Below are 26,523 nucleotides of genomic sequence, written 5' to 3'. Positions count from 1 at the left end.
CTCCCTCTGCATTCTGGGAGAGATCCCATCAGGTCCTGAGAACTTTTGTCTACTTAAATCTGTTCAAAACACCAAACACCTTTTTTAAATTGACATACCCTGGAATACCAACATACTCATTCCTACACTCACCATCCACCATGTCCTTCTCCTTTGTAAATACCAATGCAAAGTATTCACTAAAGAAAATATCCACATCCTCCGGCTCCATGCTTAATAATCTTAAAAGTTACATTTGGGGAAACAAATAAGATTGTTGCACAGTATGGAATATTGGAACTGTAATAATTCAGTTTGCTGTAGGCTGAGAAAATGGATTTTATTTGACATTAATGTGCATAATAGATTTTGTGGAATATTGTGTATTACATACAGTGTCACATATTTCTCTTTTCATTCAGGTCTTTATGTGTCAATGGTGTGGGACTCGTTACTGTAGGGAATGTGGTAGGGGAGATTTCATTGGCACCATGTCATCACCAGATAAATGCCGAGTATGTTTCCAGGTGAGAAGGACTTAAATATAACCTACAATTCCAACACAACTACAAGCAAATATTCCCTCTCCTAACTTGGACCCAGAGTAGCAATATAGTTTTAATCTGACAACAGGCAATAAATATAATGGAATCAATGTGGCTTGTAGTGTTTGCTTTAGTATTATTGTGTACCTAATTGTGAATGGGTTTCTCATCACTGGAGCTCATCTTTTACTGCATGCATCAAGATGATTGGTTCTCAACTACCATTTAGTGCAATGCCGTTGTCAAAAGGGAAGGAGTAACTGCATTATCTACATGTTCCCACGAATGAATATTTTAAAAAAAATCCAGTTAGTTCACTTAGAATCACTGCTGGTCACCATGTATTTTAAGCACCACAGTTTTTCTTGTCTTTTCTATTTGTATATGGGATGTGGCTAAGCCAGTACTTACTGCCCCATCCCTAACTGCCCTGAAGAAGGCTTTGACATTTTTGAACTGCTGCAGTCCTGGTGTGTAGGGACATCCAGTGTTGTATGAAAGCAGTTCCTTGATTTTGACTCAGCATGGTGAGTAGTATGGATGTGAACTTGCAGTGCTGGTAAATCACTATTCTTATTCTTCCTTATGGTAGAGATCATGGATTCAGAAGGTGCTGTTGGAGGAGCTTCAGTGAATTACTGCAGTGCATCTTATACATAGTACACACAGCTGCTACTGTGCATGGGTTGTAAAGAGAGTAAACATTTTAGATGGTGGATGAAATAACAGCTTGAGACTGCTTTGTCTTGGATAGTGTCTTCTTGGTTATTCTTGAAGCTGCACTCATCCAGTGGGAAATATTCAATTACACTCCTGATTTGTGCTTTGCAGGTACTGGACAGACATTTTCTTTAAAGTCACCTTCACGTGTAACTGTATCCATCCCTATGGGGGAACAATATAGAATTCAATTGCAGCATTACAGAGGTCAGTGGCTTAGAGATGTAACCAAAGGGTTAATTTTAACTCAGACACAAGGGAGCCAAAATGGACAGAGATTACTTCAGCCTTCCAAAAAAATGAGTTAGGGACTAACACCCAGGTCTTTCTTCCATACTGTGATTCTGACCACGTAACGATTAATGAGAATCAAAGTGAGCACAAATGAAACTGCTACTGAGAGACAATCCATGACAAAGTATAGTTTTGGGAAAAGTGGTGGTCTATCAGCAATCAGGAGCAGGATTGAAGCCTTATGGCAATGAAAGCCATTTATCCTCATATAAAAGCAGTGCTGTGGATTCAAGTGCTGTAGAAAACCTAGCAGGTCTGTTGAGAAAGAAACAACGTATATATTGAGTCCAGTATGACTGTCCTTCAAACTAAGGTCAGAGCCTTGTACAGAAGTTAAAAGTCACTTAACTGGGACTCCTGCAGCCAGGATCCTGGATGCTGTCAGCTCTTAAAATTCTGTGCAGCTCAAGATGCATATCCAGTCGTGAGACATGACACTTAAAATTAGTGCTCCTTTGGTAGGTCACCATATGACTAAATTCAGTCAAATAAAGTGGCAGAGATAGAAGCAAAAGGGGAACTCACCAATTGCCATCTTAGCTCTACACCTACACTGCGCCCAACAGATGGGAAGGTCAAACTTCCTCTATTGTTTGTAACTTCACACTAGGTTTGTATCTACTGTCCATGCAGGAGTCAGCACTGACTAATGTAAATGATATCTGGGCACTGAAATGCCTCATCCTTATACACAACACCTGTTTAATTTTGGCTCATCTCCAATTCCTGCCTCAAGTTTAATTGGTTCTGAAGTGTGGGAGAGGCTTCTGTTCAAAGGAGACAGGAAAATAAATAAAAGTGCTTTAGAGCTACAGTTTCAGTAACCCTTTCAAAAAGAACCACAGTTTGACCATTTTTAAATTTTCTGTTCCGTAGTTGAAGTGCCAGGGCCAGCTAGTTGAATTTGGACCAAAAATTAACACATCTGGCAAAGAAAAAGAAAAGAGCACAGAAAAATCAAAGAATGAAAGCCCTCCTTCCAAAAAGAAATCAGCAAAAAAGAAATCAACGAAAAAGAAAAAAGTAAGTGCACAGTCTAAACAAAGATAGAAAAATCTGAAATTTAAAAAAAGTTCATGGCTAATTCAACTCCTATCAACCTACCATAATGTTATATTGTATTGCTTCACATGATTTCCATTCAAATAATAGCAGAATCTGGGCAGATTTATTTAAGCAGCACAAATACCCATGGCATTTTAAGTGTAAGTGTGCAAAAACACCTTCTGCTGGAGCTTTTGTGATGTTTTTGTTGTTTCAAAAGTCCCTTCACCACAAACAGAATTATATTGGGTATGGGGAGTGAACACTATCAAATCAAACTAGTGACTCTTGAGGTGAATAAACTGTAACTTTGATCTGATGCCCCTGTAATTTTTGATTCATTTAAGGGTAATGTGCCAGCATTTAATTTCCCATCCCAAATTGTCCTGGAGAGTGTGGTGGTTGCGTGCTGTCTTGTTGAATTGTTGCAGTCCTTGGGGTGGAACATGCTGTTAAGAAAGGAATTCCAGGATTTTGACCCAGTACTAGTGAAGGAATAGGGATATAGTTCCAAGTCAGGACGGAACTTGTAGGTGATTTTTCCAGACATTTGCTGCCCGAACAAATGGAGATCATGAGTTTGGAAGGTGCAGTCGAATGAGCTTGGTGAGTTGCTGCAGTGCACCTTGTAGATGGTATATGCAGCTGCCACCATGCATCAGTGGTGAAGGGTGTGGATATTCTGTCACATTCCAAGATTGTATGAAAAACATCATTCTCAATGTGTTCTTACTGCAAACTAGATGACTACCAGCAAAGCTAATTTCACGTAAAATCACAGATAGAGGACTGTCAATACACTCATTTGGGCTAAGTTCCAACCTGCAGCTTAATGGTAAAGGCATTTATTTCATCCATACAAATTCAATTTATATATCAAGCTTTTTTAAAAGTGAACAAAAACAATTACATGTTACAAAGAAACAGATTTCCAATAGACTCCAATCATGTGAAAATTATTCATCGCAACAAGAAAGAGAGATTTACAGAGTTGGCCTGTCTGAGCAGTAAGTTTATTAACATACAGCAGTTTAATTGAATCCTATAAAGTTTTTCACAATTCTATTTTCTGTACTATCATGCTTGGAATCCATTGCAGATTAAAATATTAGATGAATGCAGTTAATCATTGTTCTGTTAGGGGGATATTATAAATCAAGATTCTACAAGATATTTCTTGCACATTATTTAAAGGAATTAAATGGAAACTTAAAAGCCCACCCGCAATAATCATTAAGATGTCTACATGTACCATCCTTTCATGCACACTTCCATAATGTAGTGACCAAGATCATGAGGAGACCAGGTTTTGATTTTGGAACATATTCTTTGCAAATAACAATATACATACAAAAAATGTTTAATTACAAATTTTCTTGAAAGCAGCTTGCGTTAAGTAGCAGGAATCTGAGGCAGGCCAAATTCGTCCACCAATACGCCATCCTAAAAAGACAAGCAAGTCTTAGTATTGGTTGTTAACTTAAAATTAATATTTACTGCTGACAATTTTAAGTACTGTCTATGAAGATACAGAACTGGTGAGGTGAAGTGGCCTAAAAGATTATCAGTAATAAATGCAACATTCAGATAGCAAAGTGGGAGATGTGAATGAACGTTAACTTAAAGGACATTGTTGCCGATGTGAATACTGAGTCACAATTAAGTAGAATGAATGGCTTTGAGGTATGTAGGGAAGAGGTGTTGGAAATTCTGGAAAGGGTGAAAATAGATAAGTCCCCTGGGCCTGATGGCATTTATCCTAGGATTCTCTGGGAAGCAAGGGAGGAGATTGCAGAGCCATTGGCCTTGATTCTTATGTCCTCGTTGTCTACAGGATTTCATTGCAGAAAGGGAGTGCTCAAGAACACTGGGTTCAGTGTTTCCTCTGGTTGAAAATTGCCCCCTATAAATCCTCAAAGCTTGGTTGCTAATATTTTTGCAAACATCTTTGTATGCATCATCTTTGAGGAAGTTATTGTATGTCAGCTTGGAAGAATCTAACTCCCATCATTTCCAAACTTGACTTCAATCCATTGGTCAGCTTCTTAATTGATAAAACAATTGAGAAAAAACATAGAGGAAGGAGGTTCACAGCTTTCAGATGATGAGAGAAGTTTGAGCAGCAGGCAATGCAGCAACTCCTGGTGGTTGACTCCATAGTCTTGTGGGCTGTGAAAACAAGAGCACAGCTTTCAAAAAGTGACCTTGGTATTGGAGATGCTGGTGAGTTCATATTTCTATGTGAGAAACAAAATGTCCAACTTCTCTAGTTCTAGTAATTGGAATTATTTGTGTCTAATACCTCCAGTAATCCTATTTTTAAAAAAAACAGTTTAAATACAAAACTGTTCAAGTATAATTCAATGGAACTTGTCTGAATTTGCCCCACACTTATTTGCATGGTGTATATCAACTCCTACATCATCTCTGAAATAATTTTATTTTGTGAAGTCTACAGTACTACTTACTTTTATAAGATTTATACTTTCATTTACAAAACTATTAATAATTTTTGAGAAAAAAATTGACCATTTTGTCATCACAAAAGGTACACATTGTAGAAGCATTTCAGATCAATATCTCATACTTCATATGGTATGAAGGCTCCTACTTCAGGTGAAGTGAAAAAACACATTGTATGAGGAAAGGCTGAGGCACTTGGGGCTGTTTTCATTAGAGAAAGGAAGGTTTAGGGGTGACTTGATTGAGGTGTACAAGATGATTAGGGGTTTAGATAGGGTTGACCGTGAGAACCTTTTTCCACTTATGGAGTCAGCTATTACGAGGGGGCATAGCTTTAAATTAAGGGGTGGTAGGTATAGGACAGATGTTAGGGGTAGGTTCTTTACTCAGCGAGTCGTGAGTTCATGGAATGCCCTGCCAGTAGTAGTGATGGACTTTATGGGTATTTAAGCGGGCATTGGATAAGCATATGGAGGATAGTGGGCTAGTGTAGGTTAGGTGGGCTTGGATCGGCGCAACATCGAGGGCCAAAGGGCCTGTACTGCGCTGTATTCTTCTATGTTCTATGTTCTAGATACTGCACCTAGCATAAAGTTTTTAAATGTTCTCATTGCACTGAAACATATCACTCACTGTTCACCACAAAATCTGAAGCAGGTAGTTTTTACATAACTTAACAGTACTGCTTAGGTTGATGGGTTCAGGTGCAATAAAGTCTGTAACTAAAGATCGATGGGATAGTATTGGATAGACTCTCAACATTAGAAAACAACAGCTGCTACAGCATTCAGTACAACATACTACTACCACATAAATTCACAAATCTGAAGGGGAACAAGTTTCAAGATAACATTCTGTGATGGCCATTGTAAATATACCTTGTTGGTTTTTGAGTCAGTGGGAACACCTTCAGGAATAGATGGTGCAGATGCAGCATCATCGAGATAGGATGAATCTTCGTCAGCTAGAAGCTCATCACCCAGTGCATCCAGTTCTGAAAGTATTAAACATGATAGTGTTATTAAATGCATATTTCCTTACATTCATCTAATCTTTGACTGATTTAAGCACCCAAATACATTTTTACAACACTGTGACAAATTGCTGGGAATACACAAGCATCCCACCACACCCTGGGCATTAATTTTCCTTCCAAGACACACAACTGGGCAAACTGACTTTGAACATGCCAAGTGTGGCATCAAGGAACAAAACACTTATATAAAAATACAACGTGAAATTGCAGTTTAAAATTGAAAATAATGCCAACCATAATATTATTAAATGAAACAGTCAACTAAATTCATTTGCAAGAAGCAACATTTAGGTCTATTCCTCCCAGAGGATTTAGGAGAATCTAATTTAACAGAATAGTCTCAGGCATAAACCTACCAAATGAATTGAGCAAGTTGTTCATAATGTCTGTATTTTCTTTCATTCATTCGTGGGATATGGCAGAAGAGCATTTGTTGCCCATCTCCAAGGTGGCACTAATCACCCGAGTGGCAAGTCACCTTCTCGAAATAGAGTCCATGTAATGAAGGTACTCAGACAGAGGAGTTAGGGAGGATATTCAGGATTTTGACCCAGTGACAGTGAAGGGACAGAATTACTTTCATCAAGCCAGGATGCAACTTTGAAGGGAACTTCAAGCTGCCAACATTTCCATGCATTTGTTGTTTAAAACATTCTAGACTAAAGCTTTCCAAACAGTTTCTCCCACTTTGAAACTTTAAAATTGCCATGACCCCAGAGTGAGGACAGGTTGGAGGCTTGGAAAATGAAGGGGGAAGAGGAGAGGTTTGCTTCACCAAAAGAGAGAGAAGTTTGTCAGAGCAAAGAAAGGCACGCAGATTTGTAAAGCAAAGAGGCAGAGACAGAGAGAGTTATGAAAGTAAACAGAGGAGAGAGAGAAAGAAAGATTTGCAAGAGCAAAAGTTGAGGTGGTGAGTGAAGTGGGGCATGGAGGCATGTGTTTAAACTGCACTTTTTTTTAAAAAAAGAGAAAGAATAATCTTTTCACTGGCTTTTTTGGAACAAGCAGCAGTCCTGGAGGATTGGTCAGTTAGTCCATGCCCACCACCTGTAAAAAGATGGGATTTAAAGGGCTCTTGTAGCTGTTCGTATTCAGTCCGAGCTCTACAGCAGCCATTGATGCCTTGCAACTTGCAATCCCAAAAACAAATCTCAAAATTCCATTGGGATTTGCAATGCATGATTTGGGAAGCCAAGTTCTAGTTTTGGAGGTCATTAGTTTTGAAGGTACAGTTTAAGAAACCTTGGCAAAGTGCAGCATCACATTTTATAAATAGTACACAGCAGGCAGTGGTGGATCAAATGAATGTTATGGTGGTGGCAGATGTCAATTAATTAGGCATTGTTGTGCAGTGTCTGGCTTCTTAATGTTGGAACTATACTCACCCAGGCATTCCATTACATTAGTGACTTGTCTTACATATGATGAAAAAGCTTTGCAGAGCCAAGCAGTTAGTTACTTGCCATGGAATTTCCAACCTCTGACCTGTGCCTTGTATGTGGTGGACAAGCTTTGGGGAGTCAGGTAGTGAGTTACTGACCACAATATTCTGAGCCTATGACCTGTTCTTGTTGCCACTGTATTTATATGGCAAGCCCAGTGCATTTTTGGTCAATGGTAACCCTCAGGATGTTCTAGGTGGGGGATTCAGTGGTGGTAACACCAATGAATATTATGGTCAGTGGTTAGATCATCTCTTATTGGAGATGGTATTGCCTGGCATTTGGGTGGCATGAATATTACTTGCCACTTTTAAGCCTAAGCCTGGATATTATCCAAATCTTGCTGCATTTGGACATGTCCTGCTTCAGTTTCTGAGGAGTTGTGAATTGTGCAATGTTCAGCACCATCATTGGCGAACATCCCCACTTCTGACCTTATGATGGAGGGAAGGTCATTGATGAAGCAGCTGAAAATAGTGAACACCTAAAGAGATGTCCTGGAGGTGAGATGCCAGACCTCCAACATCCACAACCATCTTATGTGCCAGGTGTGACTGCAACCAGAGAATCTGCCTCCCGATACCTATTGATTCCAGTTTTGCTAGGGTTCCTTGATGTTACACTCAGTCAAATGCTGCTTTGGTATCAAGGGCTGTCACTCACACCTTGCCTATGGAATTAAACTCTTTGGTCCACGTTTGAACCAAGGCTGTACTGAGCTTGGAAGCTGTGGCTCTGGTGTCACTAAGCTGGTTACTGCTGAGCAAGTGTTACTTCATAGCACTGTTAGTGACACCTTCTATCTCTTTATTGATGATCGAGAGTAGGGGCAGTAATTGGTCAGGTTGGATTTGTCTTGCTTCCTGTGTACAGGATGTACCTGGGCAATTTCCCACATTTCTGGGTAGATACCGGTGTTGTAACTATACTGGAACAGATTGGCTAGGGAAGCAAAAGGTTCTGGAGCACACATCTTCAGTACTATGGCCGGAACATTGTCAGGGCCCATTACCTTTGCAGTATCCAGCATCTCCAACCATTTCTTGATATCATGTGGAGGGAATCAAATTGGCTGAAGCTGGTCATCTGGATGAAGGAAGCTGAGATAGATCATCCATTTGGCACTTTTGACTGAAGATTGCTGCAAATGCTTCAGCCTTATTTTTACATTAATCTGTTGGGCTCTTCCATCATTGAGGAAGGGATATTTGTGGAGTCTCCTCCTCGAGTTGTTTAATTGTCCACCACCATTCATGGCTGGGTGTAGCAGGACTGCAGAGATCCCACAGCACTTCAAGCCCAGCCTTCAGTTGCTAGATCTGCTTGAAGTCTGTCCTTTTCACGGCAGCTCGTGGAATTTGATTCATTAAAAAAAAAATGGAATCGAGAATCCAGTGATGACCATGAAACCATTGTAGTTTGTTGGGGGAAAAAAAATACAGTGCCACAAAATGCAATGAAGGGTATTGTCAACATGATATGTAGAAGTTAGCAGGAGGTTTTATCACTATATTTAACCTGAAGCCATGAGACCTCATGGGGTCTAGGGTCAATGCTGAGGGCCTTCAGTGTGATTTCCTTTCAATTGTATACCACTGTCACCACCTCTGCTGGGCCTGTCCTGCCGGCAGGAGGGGACAGGACATATCCGGGGATGGTGATGGTGATGATGTCAGGGATATTTACTCTAGAGTATGACTTCATGAGTTTGACTGTCAGGCTGTTGTTTGACTAATCTGCGAGACAGCTCTCCCGATTTTGGCAGCCGCTCTCATATTTTACTAAGGAGGACTTTGCAGAGTCGTTGAAATTTCCTGTGCCTAGGATGATGCCAAGTGAATGTCTGGTTTCAGTTCTTTGTTGAGACTTTGTAGCATTTAGTATAACTGAGTTTATTGATAGAACATTTCAGATAGCAGGCAAGAGCCAACCTTGAAAGAACCAGATGGGTTTTTCCCCCCCAACAATTTACAATGGTTTCATGGTCATCACTAGATTCTCAATTCCAGATTTGTTTTTTTTAAAAATTCAATCAAATTCCATGATCTGCCGTGGTGGGATTCAAATCTAGGCTCCCAGAACATTAGCTGAGTTTCTGGATTAATAGTCTATGATAATATCACTAGGCCATCACTTCCCCTTCAACAGTGGAAGTTGCTGAATTCAATGCAGAGTTCAGAAATTTACAAGGTGGAATGGAAAATGAAATGCTGTTCCTCCAGCTTGCACCGAGCCTCACTGGAACACTGCAGCAAGCCTATGACAGAAAGGTGTGTATGCCAGCCAGATGGTATATTAAAATAGCAAGCAACTATAACATCAGAATCATTTTTGTGGACTGAGAGACCAGATGCAGTAGATAGATTGAAAGTAGTGAAGAAAATCACTGTCTCACCTGGGAGAAGTGATTGGAGTCTTCAGTGGTGTAAAAGGGAGGAGTTCAAGGAGCAAACATTGCAGCTTCTGAGATTGCATTGGGAAGCTACCACAACTGGAATGGATGCAACAGAGACTGAGAATCAAGGAGAACTGAATGAAGTCCATACAGGAAGCAGGGTGAGAGAAAGTGAAGATGAGGTAGCTGAGGTCAAAGGGACTACAATGCAATACAGCATATCCCCAGAAATGAAAAGAGAGAAGTCAAAGAGGGGATGAAAACAGTCAGAGGTGGACCAGTGTGAAGGTCAGAGAAGGAAGCAAAATTGATTATATTCTCTAGTTCTGGCCAAGAACAGGAAGTAGCACCATTCGGTCAGTCATTAACATATTGGTGTTTCTCTCTTCATGGATGCTGGCAGTGCCGCAGCACTTGCTAAATATATTTCAGATCACCAGTATTTGCTTTTTTTGTAGCTGGTTGAGTTAGATTTATGGTCAAAGGCAACACTGGGAAACCTTGCTGGTGTGAGATTAATGATTGGTAATACTGCTGAATGTCACGATGATGTAATTTGATGGCATGATTGCCACTTGCCATTCACCAGCCCAAGCCTGAACACTGTCCTAGTTCGCTGTACATGGGTACATCACCATTCCAAGAGCTCAAAAAAAAATGTTTTCATCAACAAATATCTCTATTTCTGATCCTACATTGGAGGGCAAGTCACTGAAAGTAGCTGAAAATGGTTAAGCTTTGAACACTGCCCTGAGGAATTCATGCTGCACTCAGTTGAGATAATTGGCCTCCCATTTCCACAGATGGAGTTTAATACTTTCTGACTGTGCTCTCATGTTCAACATTGGCATGAAAAGTATCTTAGGACACGCATGTAGCCAATAATTTGAAAGCAGTGAGTTTGTGACAGAGGGACATTGGATGTAGGAGTAGGCCACCTGACCCTTTAAGCCTGTTTCAACATTCAAAAGATCATGGCAAATCTAATTGAAGTCTCAGTTTCACCGCACAACCTGCTACACTCACTTGTCAAACATCTATCCAACTCAGCCTTGAATAAATTTTAAGCTTCTACAGGCATACATCTAACTTGTGCAACCTTTCATAAATAAGGCTTTCATCACAAGAATAGGGTGAACCTTTTCTGTACTGTTTCTAAAGCAATTCATTTTTTTCAAATAAGCCGACTAAGACTATTGATGTGGTTTCCCTATTTTTATATTCCTTTCCTCTTATGAAGAACTTTTCCACTTCCCCAAGATCACGTCTCCTTCTCAACTCCTTTTTATAATAAAATTCACTTAACCTTTCTTCATAAAATAATCCCAGGATTATAAAATTGCAACTAATACAACATTTCAAATCGTTCCTCCCAGTACACAGCTAATAAATACTGCTACAACAAGTCCCAACTTCTATTTGCAAGTGGAGACTTGTGAAATTCTTGTCTTGCACTCCCTGTAATTATAAACTAAACTATGGAAATGTTCTCACCCGCTTCCAGATCATCCTCATCGATCTCTGGCGTTCCGTAACTGCGACTCAAGGCCTCCTGCACATCATTTGCTTCTTCCATCATGTCTTCCAGTTGATCTTGTATATTCTAGGGAGAACAACAATGGGTAAATCAATGTCACCAATGTCATTTACACTACACGAACATTCTTGCAAAAACTCATTACCCTAATTAGCAACAAGTTACTCTGAGTAGCTTCTTGATGTAGCACTGGAAACATGCAATGTAAATAACAATCTCTCATTTTCACTTCCTTTATGAATTAATTGATTGGTTTGTCATGCGTAGATTCCAAATCATTTGAATTAGCATAAGCATTTTAATTCCCAATTTTGCAAAAAAAGTTTATGTTCCATTATAAATCCATGAAATGTGTATTGTATATTCTTGAGCACTTCTATAAGTTTCTTTCCCCAGCATTGCAAGGATTCAGACAGTCAGGTCATATGTTAAAACCGGCTTCTATAATGACGTGGAGCGCACCATGACTTCTCAACATCAAGTAGTGGGTAGCAGTTAAATGACTAGAGCAATTCTAGAGAATACCAATTCCACTAAACAGTTGATTACCCGACAGGCAGTTAGTTGGGAACCTTGATTTAGGAAATACCCTCAAAAGACAGATGAGCTACCCTTTGTATGAGCCAACTTGAGTCAGCGAGTACAGCCCACAAACCATGATGTAGCTGCAGTATGCAAAAAGACAATAAAAGAACAAACATGGACTGTTTGAAACTCTCAGAAATATTAACAACCACAGAACAAATTTCAAAGTGGAGTCTATCTTATTGGTCAACAAAAAAAAATGAAAGATTTTCAGGGGTATGCATGAATGTACAGTGGGGTTAAAAATCAATCAGCTATGATCTTATTGAACGGTAGAGCAGTCTTGAAGTATCGAGTGGCCTTATCCTTGTTCATATGCAATATTCCTTCTTAAACACCATGTTGCACTGAATGCTGTAAATAACATGGCTGTGGTAACTGCTTACCTAAGAATTATTTGAGATTTCGTGACTCAGTTTGTAAATCGCTCAAGGAAAATAAGAGAAAGAGCCAATAAATTTGAACTACCAACATACTGGATCACCAACCTTTAAGAACAGTCTGGTTCCAGGCAGCTTGTGTCCCCCTAGCAGCCTGCTTGGAACACTGATAGCAGAGAGTTGAAAATAAATCAACTGGCTTTCTTGACAAAGCATAAAGTCATAGAATCAGAGAGTCATGCAGCATGGAAACAGACCCTTCAGTCCAACCAGTCTATGCCAAACATTATCCCAAACTAAACTAGTCACACCTGCCTCATGTCCTTCCAAACCTTTTCTATTCAAATATTTATTGCACCCACATCCACCACTTCCTGAGGAAGTTCATTCCAAATACAAACCACACTTTATTAAAAAAAAATTGCCCCTCTTTTTTCAATCCTGTATCTGGCTTAGAAATGATGGGAACTGAGAGATAAAGAAATACAACTGATCAATATGATTAAGAAACAGATACAAGGATTTTTAATCTAGGCCATTTGGGACAGAAATCAGAAAATGCTTCTTTACACAAAAGATGGTAGTTGAGTGGAATTCTCTTCCACAAAAGCTTAGATTTTCTTCAAGCAATAATTTCATGTCAGAGACATTTTTTTTAGCCGAGGATATAAAAGAACATGGAAATAAGACATGTGGATAGAAATAAGATCCAGACCAGCCATGATTTCACTGTATGATAGAAGAAGCTCTATAATCCTCTCATATTGACATTTAATGTAGGAAATCTGGCTTAATATCTTTAGAAATTCCTAATTATTTTGCCTTTGTCAGATGATCAATTTCAGTAACAGCAGTTACTAAACAGAACAATGAATAGTGCTTCACCTCAATCTGATCAATCTTGACTTGTTTGTAAGCTTTCTTCATTTCCTTGACACCAGTTTTCATTGCATCTACCTACAGAACAGAACAGAAATCAGCACAAGGAGAAAGTGCGGACTGCAGATGCTGGAGTCAGAGTCGAAAAGTGTGACATGGAAAAGCACAGCAGGTCAGGCAGCATCCAAGGATAAGAGTCTTATGTTTTAGGCATAGGCCCTTCATCAGGGAAGATGAAGGGATTATGCCTGAAACGTCGACCCTCCTGCTCCTCTGATGCTATTTGACCCATTGTGCTTTTCCAGCGCCACACTTTTCAACTCTAGATATCAGCACAACCCCACATAATTCAACAAAATTAGTTTAAGACAATTTACTCTATTTAGAAAAACGATTTCTTAAATATAATGAGCATTTGCAGTGTTACTTCATAAAACTATCACTCATTTTTATTTTTCCATATTAACTAGTGTCCATATGTATATTAAATCCTTCATTTAGGCACATTAGGACTGCAGTTATGCTATTTTGCTTTACCGTTGTTTTTGTATCTTTTAATGTCTGTATGGTATAATTGGCTTGTTCCATGTTGAACGACTGCTGCATTAGATTGTCTCTCTGCTGTTCGTACCTATCAATGGATACCATATACATTCAAAATATTAATTGCTTAAATTATTGAGTATACTACAATTAAGATTAACTACAATAAAAAAACTCACATTCTCTTCTGTTTCAAAACACGCATTGCCTTTTGCTTTACCATATTCTAGAAAACAAAAAAATAGTAATGAGTATTTTTTTGCTAATGTAATCAAAAGCCCAAAGATACATACCATTGGTCAAAGCTCCTCTAGGATATAGAAGCAAATCTTAAAAAAAAAAGACTTGTGGTGCATTTAACTAAAAGCTCAAGAGGCAATACCTTTCTCAGACATCTTAAAAAATTCCTTTAGTCATTGCTTAGTTCCGGTTTAAGACAACAATTCCATGTAAAGAATAACAGTAATTTCCCCGATTTATAAATGATTCCAAATAAATGGTTTTCATCCCTCAGAGCTAAACAGAAAAAATGCCAGAAAGCCAGCTTTGCCCATAATGTTTTGCACCATGATTTTTTTTTAAAACTATTACCTTTGATGCACCATCTCTCATTTTCTTCATTTGATCTTTGTATTTGGCCAATTCAACATCAAGCCGAGAAATTTTCTTATCAATAGATTCGGCTCTGCCATCAACCTGAACAAAAAGATCAAAAAGGTTTGTTTTTCCTTCAAATAGAATTGAAAGCAGAGAGAGGGAGAGAACATAATAAGAATAATAGCTTTCATTCATATAACCTATTGATTAAAATATCTGAAATCTCTCATCGTTGGTACATAGCTCACCAGATGTAAAAATAGATGAGGGGAACAGAAAAGATGATAGAGGACAAGAAAAGTGAGAAACAGGAGTGGAACAAAGGACAGATTGGAAATGGGACAGAATTAGACGAAGAGGGACAAAGGGATGACAATGAGTTGCTACACAAGGTTGGAGTTAGCAATCAGTGAAGTTGGAAAAGACAGTTGACTATTCATGCAGGCATGGGGGTGACCAAAATTTTCATGTGTAATGGGTCTAAGTCACTGGAGGATGAATGAAGAGAGGTGGAGAAGGGAATTAGGCATGGGAAAATGACAAGTGAGAATCCTTATTGGGTTTGCAATAATGTATGCAGTATGTCAAGTGTTAGTGGGAGCATAATAAAGTCTCAGCTCTCAAGCAGGACCATTTCTTCTAAATTGAGTTTTTTTTTTATTCTTCCATGAGATACAGTCATTACTGTTGATGCCAGCATTCAATGCCCGTTCCTAATTGCCCCTAGAGATTTAGCTTGGGTCTCTATTACTAGTTCACCAACATTACCATCATGCCAGTGTCCCAGAGTGTGGTTTTGTCAATGTTCACTTTCATTAACCAATTGTTACCAGTTTATCCAATACCTTTTGCAAGCATCTTCTGTGATTTTAAAAATTCTTGCATGGGATGTGGGGTGACGTTGGCTGGGCCAGGATTTTTTTTGCCCACCCCTAAATATTCTTGTGGTGGAGTTGCATTCTTGAACTACTGATGGTTATGGTTGCAGGTTTGGAAGTTGCTATTGAAAGAGCATTGGTGAATTTCTACAGTGCATCTTGTAGAACTGCTGCTACTGAGCATCAGTGATGGAGAGTGTGAATGTTTATATTTATGGTGTAAGAGGATTGCTTTCTCCTGTATGGCATCAAGCTCCATGAATGTTGTTGAAGCAGCACTCATCCAAGCAAGTGGAGAATATTGCAACACACTCCTAACTTATACCAGCCGGTGGATGGTAATGCTATTGAATATCAAAAGGATAATGACTAGATTCTCTCTTGTTGGATATGATCATTGCCGTTTTGTGGCACAAATATTACTTGCCACATTTCAGCCCAAAGCTGCATATTGTCCAGGTCATGCTGCATTTATGCATGAACTGCATCAGTTACAAGTGCTTTGTCATCTGCAAGTAAAATTGATGTCATCTTTCACTCACTGAATCTTAACACCAGATCTTGTGTCTTCAAACTTCCATTGATCACTGTTTTACATAGAAATTGGTGAATATCACCGGTTCTCATCAATTAACAACATAGGTAATGAGGAAGGCTTGGGACTTCATCAATACTGTGGGAGGGGAGGGATATGGGGCTCCAACTAAAGGCAATGTGTGGGCTGGACATTACCCACTGTGAAAGCAAATGGTTGTGAGGGATATAGTTACGAAGGAGCAGGTCACGTGGAGGCCTAGGTGAGGGTAGCACGTGATTAGCAGAGCCTGGGATCGAGAGTGAGCAGCACCACTGGTGAACTGGCCTAATGCACATAAACAGATTGGCCAAACAGGCAAGAAGAGCTAATGGCTAAGCTGTCAGATCACACACAAGGGTTCATGCAGCAGTGAAGCAACACTATTGGCCTCGGTGTTCTTGGACCAAGAGGGAAAATAGACATGACCAATTACTCGCCAATGATTCTACGTAAAATGTGCGCATGATGATCAAGCTCAATGGTCATGCCCACACTCCTGTAAATTAACCTGCTAGCACTTTCATGTAAAGAATAAGTAGGTGGAACAGGGTGTTGCCTTTGTGAAATCCAGCAGGTGTGGCCTTATGAATAGACATGTTCTAATCACATATTGCACAAGAGATGGTGGCAGTACATCTCAAATCAGAACCAATATGTGTAGCATTCAGATTTGGTTTGACTGTAAAATACTTGCATTTATTTATTTGAAACAAACAGAGCTTTAAATTGGTCATCCCACGCTATTAGGTATTATACTTCACGAGCAAGCAGGAATATCTACTTGTCTGGCAACCAGATAACTAACTATTGTACCCAAATTGAGCTGCCATAGATTAGCTTTTAATGAAGCCAAGAACATTACAGTATCTCAATCTGAGTCACATCCACTTCAATAGAAGTCACATGAACAGCATAAATATTTTGGCACTCCTATGGAAATATATTTTAACAGTGTTTCCACTGACTGGAGGTCAGCATTTTTAATTGATAGATATAAATGTAAAGCAAGTAGTTACAGAACTGAACCATTGATATTCCATCAAAAAAGATTAATTAGGTCTGTATTCACAAGGAGAAAGTGAGGACTGCAGATGCTGGAGATCAGAGTCAAAAAGGTTATTCTCAAAACGTTGAATCTCCTGCTCCTCAGATGCTGTCTGACTGGCTGTGCTTCTCCAGCATCACACATTTTGACTCTGTATTCACAGGGGTCGAGAAGAATAAGATGTATAAAATTCTGTCAGGGCTGGACAAAGCAGATGCAGAAATGTTGTTTCCCTTGGCCTGGGGTGTTCAGAAAAAGGGGTTACAGCCTCAGGATATGGGTAGACCATTTCAATCTAGGTGAACAGAATTCTTCACTGAGGAAGGTGCTGAAACTATGGAATTCTACTGAAGATTCTGGAGGCCAACTCACTTGACTATACGCCAGCTAAAAAGAAACTTCTAGAGGCTAAAAGTAACAAGGAATATGGAGGGAGAGCAGAGATATGCCATGAGATAAGAGAATTAGGCATGATCATATTGAATGGTAGAGTGGGGCTCTTTGGACCAAATGGCCTACTCCTGCTTTCGTGCTTCAATTAAGCATACTTTGCACAGAAACCTGCAGTTGTTCTCTTCAGAGTAGAGAAAGTTAAGAGATTTGATAGTGTTCAAAATCATGAAAGATTTTGAGTAAGCAAAGTTATGATTATGAATGCAATACTCGAAAGGATAATAATAGAGCAGATTCAATAACTCAAAGGAATTGAACAAATTCTTCTTTCTTCATTCAGTTCTTTGGGCAAGCGTCCACATTAGCCATCAGCAAACTGAGCCAAACACATTCCCTGACACCCAAGTACTCAGAGTTATTGGCAACATGCATTTTTGCGTGCATGTTTTAGGCCAGAGCTACAAATAGCAATGGTAGAGGATCCAAAATTCTTTCCAGCACATGGCCAATTATGACTTTCTCACATGCTTATCGCCTGCCACTGGTGTATTTTGGAAGGATTTACAAATTGACAACCTGTTTAAATACACCTTCCTTGGTTTGAACCTGGAGCTTCTGATTCAGAGGAAAGGATTCTATTCACTGTGGCGTAAAACTACCAATTGAACAAACAACCTAAAGGAAATAATTTGAATAAGTATGGGGAAATGGCAGGGAGCACTTCCAGAGTGTAGCACGTGCACATATGACATACGTCAAGTCTGTGTTGTATCATTAAAAAATTATTTGCCTTGAAAAGTACTTTTTTGTTCTTTTGTAGAAATAAAAGATAAAGACCAACAAATACATAGCAAAATCAAAGAAGAATAGAAATCTCAGAGCCAACAAGTTACAACAGAACAAAAGTCTGGTTTAAATCTCAAGTGGCAAGATTGCAAGTTTTGCTCAGTGTTGCTGCATGTGATGTCTGGAAGTCTCCATTCTTTAATAGGAGTATGGTGTACAAGGTAATACTGCAAAAGAGTCTTTAAATGGTAGTGGTGGTGGTTTTGGCAAGGGGAATGCAGAATTGTAATCCATAAATGTAAAGTGGTCTAAACCTCAATCAGAAAACAAGGGCGACCTCTAGGGAAAATGCTCAGCCCATATACCCTCTCAGGTAGAAGTGGCATGCCAAGGCACTAGTTTAAAAAGAGAGATCCTATAGCTTGGCCTAAGATTAAATCAACCAATGTCATGAAATGAAAGCTGATTATTTAATCATATTGCTGTATGTAGAAATTTAGGCACAAATTGGCTATCACATTTACCCCACAACAGTGACGAAGAAAGTCAGCATCTCTGTGGAAACAGGCCCTTCGGTCCAACAAGTACACACTGACCCTCTGAAGAGTAACCCACCCAGACCCATTTCCCTCTGACTAACATACCAAACACTATGGGCAATTTAGTATGGCCAGTCATCTGACCTACACATCTTTGGACTGTGGGAGGAAACCGGAGCACAAGGAGGAACTGACACAGACACACGGAGTACGTGCAAACTCCACACAGACAGGTGCCAGAGGCTGGAATCGAACCTGTGACCCTGGTGCTGTAAGGCTGCAGTGCTAACCACTGAGCCACCGTGCTACCCGTGTTGGTGTATCCAATTCTGTGGTTTAGGTTGGCAGGCTTTGGGCAAACTGTACCTTTGATATTGACTTACTCTCCTACCTCACCTATTCTATTTCTCACTATTTTCCCTTGCATTATCACCCACTTCTTCTGCCACTCCTGCTCAAGTTTTCTAAACATCTTCAGTTATTCTCAATATGTCACTTACTCTAATGGCAATATCACTTCTGTTCTTTCCCATTTTCCACTTGAGTACTTTCTATAGATCATTTTAATTTATTCACATTCTTGCCCTTCACATTTCTTGTACTGTTTTTTAAATCTACAATATATTTTCACATATGGTCCTTCACTGACATGTTAATTTGCTTCATCTACAGATATTCTTTGACCCACTAAGTGCTACCAATGTTTTCTGGAAACCAAACAACAAAGAGAGATGCAACCCTTTTTGGAGCAGAAACCAATGGATAAACAAGATGTTGAAATTGCCAAGCATTAGCAATTGTCACTGTTTTCTGGAAAGGAAAAGGAAATATTTGGACCGAACAAATAAAAGCAGTTCTTCCGGTTTCCTCAAAACTCGAATACATACACTTGTCACATACTGTATTTATCGCCATTTGACCAGAATTCAGACAGGGTGGTGTTGCTGTTATTTTGTTGGTTGGGGTGAAGAGTTAAGATTTCAGTTTTGGTAATCAGCTCTTCTTTACTGATGAAGGGTCAATACTCGAAACGTCGATTCTCCTGCTCCTCAGATGCTGCCCGACGTGCTGTGCTTTTCCAGCACCATACTCTCGACTCTGATCTCCAACATCTACAGTCCTCACTTTCTACTCACGTATAGGAGTGTTTACTGAGCTTTATTGCATCTTAGGCAACAAAAAAAAAACTTTTTTAACCTTCTTCCTGATGAGTCAAGAAGTTCTCTTCTGCTTTGGTTAACACATTCACACAAATACAATGAAATGCAAACAGATTGACTTCAACCTCAATGCATTTAAGTAGATTCTAAGCTAAACTTTTAAAATTAGCAAAATGCATTTTCATCCACTTGAAATTTTCTTCACTCATAGAAAACACAGCCTACTAAATACAAATGAATGATGCAAGATTACTTCTATATTTCAGACCTTGTTTATGTATAAAGTTTATCTTAAGTATAAAGTTGCTCAAAACCACAAAACACTGGTAAGACATTACAAAGAGTAGCAGACAACAAATTTCAATACGAAGGATCACTTGTCCAGAGGATCACCAGCTGGTTAGTCATTCTTCTTCATCCATAAACTATATCAAATTCAAAACTCAGTGCAGATTGGAATCCAGGCAGCAAAGTTCAGCCCATGCCCTAACTCCCTATGTTTGCTTTGGACTCCCCAAAGTCTCAATAATATTGTGAACAGTTCATTTAACAAATGAAATTCATTAACCAATTAATGGAGTGCTATTACATTTTGGCAAGAAACATATGGAGGTCACATATTGCTGGGAAAATAAAATTCTGAATGTAATAGAGGAACAAAGTTATTTGGCAGTACAAATACACAAAATGTTAAAAATTGCAATACAGGTCATTTAACTAAACTTGTTGACCATATTACGTAAAAGCTAAGTGGGCTGACAGAAGGTTCAAAAAAATTATCAGGATGATGTCAAAAATGCAAATTATGACATTCAGGAAAAAAACAGCGTAATTTTTCTCTTGAATAAGACAACTTTCAGTAACAAAAGCAGGTTTATATTATAATGGGATTTAATAGACACAACGTGGGTGTTTCCACTTGTGGAGATAAGCAAAATGAGAGGCCATCAATTACAGCAAGATATTTTGCTCATTGCTCAGACATTTGAGTATCGAAGATTGGACGTTGTGTTAAGGCTGTACAGGACATTAGTGAGGCCTCTTCTCAATTAATGTGTTTAGTTCTGGTGTCCCTTGTTATAGAAAGGATATTAAGCTGGAAAGCGTTCAAAAATTATTTACCATGATGTTGCAGGGAATGGAGAGTTTGAGTTATAAGGACAGGCTGGATAGGCTGGGAACTTTTCTGCTGGAGCCTAGGAAGTTGTGAGGTGACCTTAAAGAGGTTTATAAAATAATGAATGGTATCGATAAGATGAATGGTAGGTGGGGGATTTCAAAACTAGGGGAGCATATTTAAGGTGAGAGGAGAAAGATTTAAAAAAAAGGAGGGGCTTTTTTTTCAAAAACACAATGGTTTGTGTGTGGAATGAACTTCCAGAGGAAGTGATGGATATGAATACAGTTACAACATTTAAAAGACATTTAGATAAGTACATGAATGAGAAATATTTGGAGATATGGGCAAAGCACAGGTAGGTGTGATGAGTTTAGTTTGGGATTATGGTCAGCATGGACTGATTGGACTGAAGAGTCCATGTTCGTGCTGTATGATTCTATATCGATTGGATAAAGCTATTTCTTTTGAGCTTCATAAGTGTGGTGAGAATGTGGAACTCATTAAATCCATCTATACTAATTTCAAATATTATTAATGAGAGGCTAGGGAAGCAGGAGATAGAAGGAAATAGAATGATACATATAGAGCTGGATGAGGAAGGATGAACAGAAGCATAAATGTCAGCATGGAGTGGCTGGACAGTTCTGAGAGTCATATTGGAAGTTGGAGAGGTGGTCATTGGAGTAACAGTCTAGAATCCCAGGCTGATGCTTTTGGGTCATAGGTTTAAATCCCATCATAATGGATGGTGAAATTTCAATTCAATAATTGTCTGGAATAAAAATCTAGAAAATGACCACCATCTTTATTAATGACCTCGAGAAACGAAATATGACATTTTTACCCAATCTTGCCTCCACAGCAACATAGCTGACTTTTAGTATCCAACTTGGCAATTAGATATGGGCAATAAGTGCTGGCCTACCCAGCAAAGCCTACACCTCATGAACAAGTAAACAAAATTAACTCTCTCTTCACAGATGCTGCCAGACTTGAGTTTTTATAGCACTGCACTTTTATTTCAGATCTCCAGGATCCACAGTTCTGATTTTATTGTGTTGGCTTGGAAGAGTGCCCATCTCTGTGCAATATATCCAATGTAATTTAAATTCTCAACCTCACGTTAAGCACTTTGTGGTCTCACCTCTTACCCTCTTACTTTTAAAACCTCTTTCCATTACACAAGACTTCTGGAATTCTGCATTCCTTTCATACTTTCCTACTGCATTTTATGCAATTTCTTTGCATGACTTTTCAGACATGCTTTTCCCAGTTTCTGGATTAATGGTGCTGGAAGAGCACAGCAGTTCAGGCAGCATCCGAGGAGCAGTAAAATCGACGTTTCTGGCAAAAGCCCTTCTTCAGGAATAAAAGGAGGGCTTTTGCCCGAAACGTTGATTTTATTGCTCCTCGGATGCTGCCTGAACTGCTGTGCTCAGCACCACTAATCCAGAATCTGGTTTCCACCATCTGCAGTCATTGTTTTTACCCTTTTCCCAGTTGATACCAAGATGACCACATGATATAGGAGCAGAATTACACCATTCAGCCAATTGTGTTTGCTCCACCATTGGATCATGGCTGATACGTTTCTGAACCCTATTCTACTTGCTTCTCCTCATAACCCTTCAACCTCTTTCTAATCAAGAACCCATCTTTCTCAGTCTTAAATACATTCAATGATTTGGCCTCCACAGATTAACTACCCTCTGGCTAAAAACATTCCTCATCTCAGTTCTAAAGGGTCATCCTTTCACGGAGGCTTTGCCCCGGGTCATTGTCTCTCCTACTTACAGAAACATCTTCTCCATGTTGGCTGCATCCAGGTCTCAGTATTCTGTAAATTTCAGTGAGACCCCTCAACCCCGACCCCCATCCTTCTAAACTCCATTGAGTACAGTCCCAGAGTCCTCAATTGCACCACATATGAGAAGTCCTTCATCCCCAGGATGATTCTTTTGAATCTCCTCTGGACCCACTCCAATCCCAGCATCTCCTTCCTCAGATACAGAGCCCAACACAGCCCACAATATTCCAATGTAGTCTGACCAGAGCATCATATAGCCTCAGCAGTACATCTCTACTCTTGTATTCTAGCTCTCTTGAAATGAATGCTAATATTACATTTGATTTCCTAACCGTCAAATGAACCTGCATGTTAAACTTCAGATAGTCCTGAACAAGGACTGCCAAATCCCCTTGTGCGTCAGATTTCCAAAGCCTTATCCCCATTTAGAAAATGGACCACACTACTATTCTTCCTAACAAAGTGCATAACCTCAGACTTTCCTGCATTGTATTCCATCTGCTATTTCTTTGCCCATTCTCCTAGCCTATACAAGTCTTTCTGCAGCCTTCCCACTGCCTCAACATTACTTGTCCCTTCATCTTTGTGTCATCTGCAAACTAAACATCAATGCCCTCAGACCCTTTATCCAGATTGTTAATGTATAATGTGAATAGTTGTCATCCCAACACTAAGGCCTGTACTCCACTTGTCAGCTGCTGCCATCCTAAAAAAGACCCCCTTACCTCAATTCTCTGCCAGTCAATCAATTGTCTATCTATGCCAGGATCTTGCCTCTAATGGGTTCTTATTTTATTTAGCAGCCTCCTGTGCAGCACCTTTTGAAAATTCAGATAGATCACATCCACTGGCGCCTTTGTTTAGCTTGCTCATTACCTCATCAAAGAATGCAAACAGATTTGTAAGGAATGACTGCCCTTGACAAAGCCACACTGACAGCCCTAATTTACCATGCACTCAAGTACTTGAGAATCTCATGCTTAATAATGGACAATAAGATCTTACCAATGACTGTGGTCAGGAGTATAGTTTTGTTTCTGATATTTTAGCACTGCTCTAAATATTCATCTCACTTTCTCCAAAACCTCTAAGCCTAAGTGAACATTCCAGCACAATACTGAAACAACACTGAAGGATGACGGTCCAAGGTTTTGGCAGAATGGAGTGGTGGGAATTGACAAGTACCTGGTGCCCTCTGGCAATAACAAAACAATAAGCCACACAACGTGCAAAGGCCATTTGTTTCCCAGACAGTGGGTCAACAATCTCTGCCCCTGAACCTCTCCGCACACCACCCCCTAGAAAATCTCACAGCAAAACAAGCTAAAGGAAATATCCACAGCCCCATCAGCTGAAAAAATCAGCAAGGCTCATCTTTCGACAATTTCAATTTAAATGATTTCAGAAACGGGGACAACCTTTTCAGCAGGACTCGTACGACTAGTCACATAAATGGTGTTGGGATGTGGGTATTTGTGATGCTGACATGGCTGAAGCAGAGGCCTCAGGTGGATGTGAAGGATCCCATGGCACTGTTTCAGAGAGGTGCAGAGTTTGTTATCGCCGGTGTCCCAGCCAACACCTACATTCAGGAGATTGTTGACACTTATTTCCTTCTCCCGTCAGTGGGATCATTGCTGAGGACAGTCACACTTCCAAAGTGGCTGGGAGACACCGGCTCCGTGAAGGATGTCCCAAATCTTCACTCCCTTGAGGAAACACCCTGACAACTGACTGTCCTCAGCCATTCTCTCTCCCCCCGGGCCACAGGACTCTGCCCCTAACCGGGCCTGACCCCCCCCAACACAGCCCGGTCCCGGCCTCCGCATTTACCCCAGTCCCTGGCTCAGGACCCGGCCTCTCTACCTGCCCCTGGGGCTGCTTTCCCATCACTCACATTCCCGATACAATCCGTCAGGTTGGGCGGTGGAACTTTAGGCTTGGCCCGTCCGAACAGTCGGTTCATGGCGGCGGCAGCAACGGCGACAAAATAAAAAATACAGACCCGACCCAGCAGCGAAGACGTCACAGGAAGCGTGGGCGGGCCTCAAAAACATGTGATTTATGACGCAACGAGCATAGATGATCGGCCTCGCCCTGGCGTCAGCGCGTACACACTCGTTTTGGGGTTGGTGGGTGCAGTCCCAGAGCCAGTCCAACAGGGGCGGTATGAAGCACAATAAGATTGGGTTTGGTACTCTGCTAGATAGTACAGCCAATCAGATCATTGCTATCAAAATAGTGCCTGTGTGGTCTGTTTTCATTGTTCGCTGCTTGACTTGGTGAATAGTTTATTGTTACATTCGGGCTGTAAGTGCAGCAAGTATGACAGTCTCCTGATCTGTCCGATGTAAGGCACCAATTGTGTATTTTTGTGGATTTCATTTAATAATCACGTGATGTGGCTTCAGTCAACATTTTTTGCTTATCCTGATTGAGGTGGTGATGAGCTGCCTTCTTTGAACCACTGGGTACACCCACAATGCTGTTGGAAAAGGAATTCCAGGATTTTGTCCCACTGGAGATCAGTTTTTTTAAATTGAATAGAAACCCTACATTGTGAAAACAAGCCCTTTAGCCCTGCAAGCCCACACCAATCTCCAAAGAGTATCCCACACAGACCCATTCCCCTATTACTCTATATTTATCTCTGACTAATGCATCTAACATCCCTGAACACAATTTGGAGATGCCGGTGTTGGACTGGGGTGTACAAAGTTAAAAATCACACAACACCAGGTTATAGTCTAACAGGTTCACCTGATGAAGGAGTGACGCTCCAAAAGCTAGTGTGCTTCCAATTAAACCTGTTGGACTATAACCTGGTGTTGTGTGATTTTTAACTTTATCCTTGAACACCACAGACAATTCACCTAACCTGCACATCTTTGGAGACACAGGAAGAATGTGCAAATTCCACACAGACAGTTGCCCGAGGCTGGAATTGAACCTGGGTCCCTGGTGCTGTGAAGCAGTAGTGCTAGCCACTAGCTACAGTACTGCTCTTAAGTTACTTTGGGCTAAAGATGTTAACTCTATCTACATAGATGCTGCCAGACCTACTGAAGTTCTCCACCATTTTTTATTTTTTTAAATTTCAGACCTCTAGCATCACAGTATTTTGTTTTTACTTCGTGTCTCATCCAGTTTTTAACTTCAATCCCATTTTCCTGTCTACCCTTTGTCTCCCTCGTTAATCAAAAACCTTTTTCTGAAAGGTAATGGATGACCCTGGCTCCACACTTCTGTGGGGAAGAGAATTTCACAGACTAATGACTTGAGAGAAAAAAAATCCTCGTCAAACTTATAAATGGGTCACCCCTTATTTTAAGGGGTGTTTCCTAACTTTGTCCCATAAAGGGAAATATCTTTTTAAGATTCATTATGTCAAGTCACATTGGCTCAGTGGATAGCACTGCTGCCTCACAGTGCCAGGGACCTGGGTTCAGTTCCCACCTCGGGCAACTGTCTGTGTGGGTTTCATCTGGGTGCTCCAGTTTCCTCCCACAGTCCAAAGATGTGCTAAATTGCCCGTAGTACTAGGTGCATTAGTGAAGAGTAAACATAGGGGAATGGGACTGAGTGGGTTTGTTTTTGTGGATTTGTTGGGCCGAAGGGCCTGTTTCCACACTGTATGTAATCTAATCTAAGTCCCTTCAGAATCTAAGATTTCAATAAAATCACCTCTAATTCTTCTGAACTTCAAAATGTCCAACTTTCTTCAATTTTCCTTCATATCAAGAATCAGCTGAGTGAATTTTCTCTACTAACAGTGCAAT

The 26,523-nt window shown here is 40.0% G+C and overlaps 1 protein-coding gene across 1 annotated transcript; it reads right to left on the bottom strand.

The window, feature by feature from the left end:
- Positions 1-3,405: 3,405 nt before the first annotated feature.
- Positions 3,406-24,802, bottom strand: chmp5b (charged multivesicular body protein 5b). The gene is made up of 8 exons (XM_043689970.1): positions 24,642-24,802; positions 14,434-14,538; positions 14,022-14,068; positions 13,837-13,930; positions 13,306-13,377; positions 11,413-11,521; positions 5,924-6,039; positions 3,406-4,025 (listed from the first exon to the last, which is right to left on the bottom strand). The coding sequence occupies exons 1-8, from the start codon at positions 24,708-24,710 to the stop codon at positions 3,975-3,977; spliced, it is 663 nt and encodes a 220-aa protein (XP_043545905.1). The 5' UTR covers positions 24,711-24,802; the 3' UTR covers positions 3,406-3,974.
- Positions 24,803-26,523: the final 1,721 nt, after the last annotated feature.

Source organism: Chiloscyllium plagiosum, chromosome 5 (assembly GCF_004010195.1).
Source record: "Chiloscyllium plagiosum isolate BGI_BamShark_2017 chromosome 5, ASM401019v2, whole genome shotgun sequence".
Taxonomy (NCBI): domain Eukaryota; kingdom Metazoa; phylum Chordata; class Chondrichthyes; order Orectolobiformes; family Hemiscylliidae; genus Chiloscyllium; species Chiloscyllium plagiosum.
Note: the sequence above shows the minus strand (reverse complement) of the source record. Positions and strands in the feature narration are given on the sequence as shown.